Source organism: Ostrinia nubilalis, chromosome 3 (assembly GCF_963855985.1).
Source record: "Ostrinia nubilalis chromosome 3, ilOstNubi1.1, whole genome shotgun sequence".
NCBI lineage: Eukaryota > Metazoa > Arthropoda > Insecta > Lepidoptera > Crambidae > Ostrinia > Ostrinia nubilalis.
Genome location: NC_087090.1, coordinates 17,630,664 through 17,637,182, shown reverse-complemented (window position 1 = coordinate 17,637,182; position 6,519 = coordinate 17,630,664). Strand labels below are relative to the sequence as shown.

At 60.2% G+C, this 6,519-nt stretch overlaps 1 protein-coding gene across 1 annotated transcript; it reads right to left on the bottom strand.

The window, feature by feature from the left end:
* Positions 1–1,633: 1,633 nt before the first annotated feature.
* LOC135088196 (serine/arginine repetitive matrix protein 5-like) lies at positions 1,634–3,673 on the bottom strand. The gene has a single exon (XM_063983087.1). The coding sequence runs from the start codon at positions 3,671–3,673 to the stop codon at positions 1,634–1,636; it is 2,040 nt and encodes a 679-aa protein (XP_063839157.1).
* Between the last annotated feature and the right edge of the window lie 2,846 nt (positions 3,674–6,519).

The following is a 6,519-nucleotide window of genomic DNA, read 5'->3' as shown; positions in this document are numbered from 1 at the left end:
CGCTGCTATTCATGGCGTTAGACGCTGCCAACGTGAGTATAGTTCGTTTCAATCTTATTCTTCTACTTATTCGTTACGCTCTTGGCAGAGCGGTCGTGGTCACGTTGAGGCGTTGTTCGCATCGGTTCTAGAGGCGGATACAACTCTCCGCACGATCTCCCTCCATCTCTCTCTGTTGGCTGACTGTCTGGTGCAGTCACATAAGCCATCTCCCACTGCTGCTTTCACTTGGTCGGTCCAGCGCATTAATGACCTGGCACGCGATCGGGTTCCTTCGACTTTTCCCTGGACGACCAGTCGTTCTATGGAGTTGTCATCCCGCCTCGACACATGTCCGAAGTATTGCAGTATGCGCAACTGTACTACGGTTGATAAACGCTGAGTGACACCGAGCTCCTAGAGTATGGACACATTGGTACGGAACTCTGTCCATGATATCCCGAGCATCTAATCTAGTGCTGTCGAAAGTCACGAAAAAACAGAAATGGGTATAATCTGGTCGCTGAGCACGTAAAATTTTGTCCAATGACCCCAACCCATCCTTATTGCTCGCGCGTAATTATATTGCTGTCGCGCTCGCACACTCACTACTGCCACCCGTTGCATTGTCGCGGCAGCACAGTCGCGATCGCGATAGAACGAGACGACATGACCGGATATGGAAGTGTGGCCCATAGCACAGTTCGTTTATTCCAAGCTAATGTCGTCCAGCCGAGCTAGGATGCGCGCCGTGATATACTTTACTGACGTCAAAATGTATGGGCAAAATCGATAGAATGGCGTGATAACCGCTTATCGCGGCGCGCATCCTAGGTCTACAGTGTTGGATAAAGATATTCCACAAAGATCTCTTCTTTTTTATCCACTATGGGGAAACTCACCTGATGTAAAGTGACGACCAGGCTGAAGGTGAAAGCGAGTTTCACTCAGAAATCTGTATCACAAGGATAGGCTATTTTACCTGCAACTGCTTAGATGTGGTCTCCTCTGTCTAGCTTATCTTGTGCTTTAGAATAGGTACTGACATTCTTGGATACGTTGCTGAACCAGTCTGTGTCGCTGAACCAACGCGTGCGGTAAACGCTAGTCCAATAAAGACTGCTAGTCTTCCTCCCCTATCTGCCCTCACTCACTAACTTCTATCTTGTAGAACCGGTTGTGGCGAATAGACGCCACCTGGTCATTGTCGCTGAAATTGGGGGCGTGCCACATACCAGTCCATCACATTACTAGTTTCTCTTTTCTATCAGCCCTGTTTCTTATCCTTGCAGAACCGCTCTGTGTCATCCCTTGAGCTGGTATCGTGCCGCATGCTAGTGCAATATTAATGTTTTTTTTTTCTTTTGTGTTTGCTCTGTCGTTCACCAGTACCCTGTACCTTGCAGAACCGCATGTGTCTTTGGAGTAAGGGCCTTACAACACTAGCGGTTTGCAAGCTGAGCGAAGGCGCAGCAGGCACGCCTCGGTCGACAAAATGCTTGCAAAAAGCCGCGGCCTCGCTCCGCAACCGCTTGTAATCCGCCAGTGTGGCAAGGCTCCTTGTAGTGTGTCGCGTGCTAGTCCAATGCATACAATTTTATTTTATTTTCTTACTTCTGTATTGTTAATTAGCTTCTTATCCTTGCAGAACCGCTCAGTATCCCTGGAGCTGGTGGCGTGCCGCGTGGTGTTCTCGGTGCGCTACGGCGGCGCGCGGCTTCGCGTGGCGGCGGGCGGGCGGCACTGCGACGCGCGGCCCGCGCACGTGCACGCCATCCGCCTGTTCGCCGCCGACCGCCTCGAGAGGGGTATGTGTGACGCCATCCGACCCGGTCGCTGTGGTCGCAGCTGTGACCGCCGCGTGTGGCGGGCGGGCGGCACTGCGACGCGCGGCCCGCGCACGTGCACGCCATCCGCCTGTTCGCCGCCGACCGCCTCGAGAGGGGTATGTGTGACGCCATCCGACCCGGTCGGTGTGCTCGCAGCTGTGACCGCCGCGTGTGGCGGGCGGGCGGCACTGCGACGCGCGGCCCGCGCACGTGCACGCCATCCGCCTGTTCGCCGCCGACCGCCTCGAGAGGGGTATGTGTGACGCCATCCGACCCGGTCGGTGTGCTCGCAGCTGTGACCGCCGCGTGTGGCGGGCGGGCGGCACTGCGACGCGCGGCCCGCGCACGTGCACGCCATCCGCCTGTTCGCCGCCGACCGCCTCGAGAGGGGTATGTGTGACGCCATCCGACCCGGTCGGTGTGGTCGCAGCTGTGACCGCCGCGTGTGGCGGGCGGGCGGCACTGCGACGCGCGGCCCGCGCACGTGCACGCCATCCGCCTGTTCGCCGCCGACCGCCTCGAGAGGGGTATGTGTGACGCCATCCGACCCGGTCGCTGTGGCCGCAGCTGTGACCGCCGCGTGTGGCGGGCGGGCGGCACTGCGACGCGCGGCCCGCGCACGTGCACGCCATCCGCCTGTTCGCCGCCGACCGCCTCGAGAGGGGTATGTGTGACGCCATCCGACCCGGTCGGTGTGGCCGCAGCTGTGACCGCCGCGTGTGGCGGGCGGGCGGCACTGCGACGCGCGGCCCGCGCACGTGCACGCCATCCGCCTGTTCGCCGCCGACCGCCTCGAGAGGGGTATGTGTGACGCCATCCGACCCGGTCGCTGTGGTCGCAGCTGTGACCGCCGCGTGTGGCGGGCGGGCGGCACTGCGACGCGCGGCCCGCGCACGTGCACGCCATCCGCCTGTTCGCCGCCGACCGCCTCGAGAGGGGTATGTGTGACGCCATCCGACCCGGTCGCTGTGGTCGCAGCTGTGACCGCCGCGTGTGGCGGGCGGGCGGCACTGCGACGCGCGGCCCGCGCACGTGCACGCCATCCGCCTGTTCGCCGCCGACCGCCTCGAGAGGGGTATGTGTGACGCCATCCGACCCGGTCGCTGTGGTCGCAGCTGTGACCGCCGCGTGTGGCGGGCGGGCGGCACTGCGACGCGCGGCCCGCGCACGTGCACGCCATCCGCCTGTTCGCCGCCGACCGCCTCGAGAGGGGTATGTGTGACGCCATCCGACCCGGTCGCTGTGGTCGCAGCTGTGACCGCCGCGTGTGGCGGGCGGGCGGCACTGCGACGCGCGGCCCGCGCACGTGCACGCCATCCGCCTGTTCGCCGCCGACCGCCTCGAGAGGGGTATGTGTGACGCCATCCGACCCGGTCGGTGTGCTCGCAGCTGTGACCGCCGCGTGTGGCGGGCGGGCGGCACTGCGACGCGCGGCCCGCGCACGTGCACGCCATCCGCCTGTTCGCCGCCGACCGCCTCGAGAGGGGTATGTGTGACGCCATCCGACCCGGTCGGTGTGCTCGCAGCTGTGACCGCCGCGTGTGGCGGGCGGGCGGCACTGCGACGCGCGGCCCGCGCACGTGCACGCCATCCGCCTGTTCGCCGCTGACCGCCTCGAGAGGGGTATGTGTGACGCCATCCGACCCGGTCGGTGTGCTCGCAGCTGTGACCGCCGCGTGTGGCGGGCGGGCGGCACTGCGACGCGCGGCCCGCGCACGTGCACGCCATCCGCCTGTTCGCCGCTGACCGCCTCGAGAGGGGTATGTGTGACGCCATCCGACCCGGTCGGTGTGCTCGCAGCTGTGACCGCCGCGTGTGGCGGGCGGGCGGCACTGCGACGCGCGGCCCGCGCACGTGCACGCCATCCGCCTGTTCGCCGCTGACCGCCTCGAGAGGGGTATGTGTGACGCCATCCGACCCGGTCGGTGTGGCCGCAGCTGTGACCGCCGCGTGTGTTCTCGGTGCGCTACGGCCGCCTCGAGAGGGGTATGTGTCGCTGTGATGCCGTGCCATGTGACCCGGTCGTTGTAGCAGCTATGTGCCGTGTGGTATTCTTGGTGCACTACGGCCTCGAGAGGGGAACGCTGGTTCTACCCACTTGATACATTTAGCATCTTTTAAAGAAGTATTATCACCATCGAGAGAGGGAAATACTAGCTGGGTAATAAGTATCCTTGGACATTTTACACTGCGCAGCTGCGCTTCTAGTCCCAAACTAAGCAAAGCTTGTACTATGGGTACTAGACAACGGATATAAGCATACTTACTTAAATACTTTTTTTGTAAATACATACACATATTATACATAGAAAACACCCAGTTCAATACAAACAAATACGTTCATGCACACAAATGTTTGTACTGTGCGGGAATCGAACCCGCAACCTTCGGAATAGTAGTCCGTTTCGAACTACACCAAACGGCCGACAACGGTAATGCAAACTCTTGGCCCAGTTCATTCAGCCACATGACGTCCATTGCTGAACATAGGCCTCTCCCAATGATTTCCACATCGCCTGATTGCTTATCTGCATCCAGTGCCTTATGAGGTCTTCGGTCCACGTTGCGTTTTCCAATTCTAGAACCTTGCTGCCCCATCGACCGTCAGTTCTGCGTACTATGTGCCCCACCCATTGCCACTTCAGCTTGCTAATCCATCCGACTATTTCAGCGACTTTAGTTAGTTTACGGATCTCCTCATTTCTTGTAAAGAAACACCGAGCATAGCCCTTTTAATAGCACGCTGTGCAACTTTGAGCTTCTATAAGAGGCTTATACAGGGTGTTAGGTAAATGTGTTAATGAGCCAACACTAGCCCATATTAACATGTGCATATAAATGGTATGGTGAAGTCAGAAATTTGATATCAACTGTTAAAAAAACAACCCTGTGGTTACCGTATTTGAACATCGAATATAAATGTTCAAAAATTACATGAAATTATCGTGATACTGAGCGCGCTTGTCCCCAGGCAGCCTGCGCGTGAACGGCGAGGAGACGCTGGGCTCCGCGTCGCCGCCGGTGCAGGACGCCGCTGCTCTACCTGACCTCAGCGCCGCGCGCTACTGGGTCGGCGGCCTGCCCCCCGGCGCCGCCGACCACGCCGGAACCGCGCCGCCGCTACTAGGGTGCTTAGGAGCGCTGACTGTGGACCGCGAGGGATATAACATACTTGACACTCCGACGCGGTATGGAGTGGAGCCGACATGCGAGAATAGGGTGAGTTGGCAGTTCTTTGGTGCTATATTGTCCCTTCAGATGTCACTAGTCTGCCCGACCTCAGCAACGCGCGCTACTGGGTCGGCGGCCTGCCCCCCGGCGCCGCCGACCACGCCGGAACCGCGCCGCCGCTGTTGGGCTGTCTCGGAGCACTCACTGTGGACCGCGAGGGGTACAATATACTAGACACGCCCACAAGATATGGGGTAGAGCCGACGTGCGAGAATAGGGTGAGTTGGCAGTTCTTTGGTGTTACATTGCCCCGTCAGATGTCACTATTCTACCCGACCTCAGCAACGCGCGCTACTGGGTCGGCGGCCTGCCTCCCGGCGCCGCCGACCACGCCGGAACCGCGCCGCCGTTGCTTGGGTGTCTAGGAGCACTTACTGTGGACCGCGAGGGATATAACATTCTTGACACGCCCACGAGATATGGGGTGGAGCCGACTTGCGAGAATAGGGTGAGTTGGCAGTTCTTTGGTGTTACATTGTCCCGTCAGATGTCACTAGTCTGCTTGAGCGCCGCCTACCACGCCGGAACCGCGCCGCCTCTACTGGGGTGCTTAGGAGCACTCACGGTTGACCGCGAGGGATATAACATACTTGACACACCGACGAGATATAGAGTGGAGTCGACGTGCGAGAATAGGGTGAGTTGGCAGTTGTTTCTTTGGTGCAATATTGTCCCAAAAGATGTCACTAGTCTGCCCGACCTCAGCGCCGCCCGCTACTGGGTCGGCGGCCTGCCCCCCGGCGCCGCCGACCACGCCGGAACTGCGCCGCCGCTACTGGGGTGTCTTGGCGCGCTAACTGTGGACCGCGAGGGATATAACATACTTGACACGCCGACGCGATATGGAGTGGAGCCGACGTGTGAGAATAGGGTGAGTTGGCAGTTATTTCTTCGGTGCTACATTGTCCCAACAGATGTCACTAGTCTGCTTGACCTTAGCGCCGCGCGCTACTGGGTCGGCGGCCTGCCCCTCGGCGCCGCCGACCACGCCGGAACCGCGCCGCCGCTACTAGGGTGCTTAGGAGCGCTGACTGTGGACCGCGAGGGATATAACATACTTGACACGCCGACGCGGTACGGAGTGGAGCCAACGTGCGAGAATAGAGTGAGTTGGCAGTTGTTTCTTTGGTGCTACGCTTCTGGGTCGGCGGCCTGCCCCCCGGCGCCGCCGACCACGCCGGAACTGCGCCGCCGCTACTGGGGTGTCTAGGAGCGCTCACTGTGGACCGCGAGGGATATAACATACTTGACACGCCGACGCGGTATGGAGTGGAGCCGACGTGTGAGAATAGGGTGAGTTGGCAGTATTTTCTTCGGTGCTACATTGTCCCGTCAGATGTCACTAATAGTCTACTCGAGCTTTGCATCGCGCGCTACTGGGTCGGCGGCCTGCCCCCCGGCGCCGCCGACCACGCCGGAACCGCGCCGCCGCTACTGGGCTGTCTAGGAGCGCTGACTGTGGATCGCGAGGGATATAACA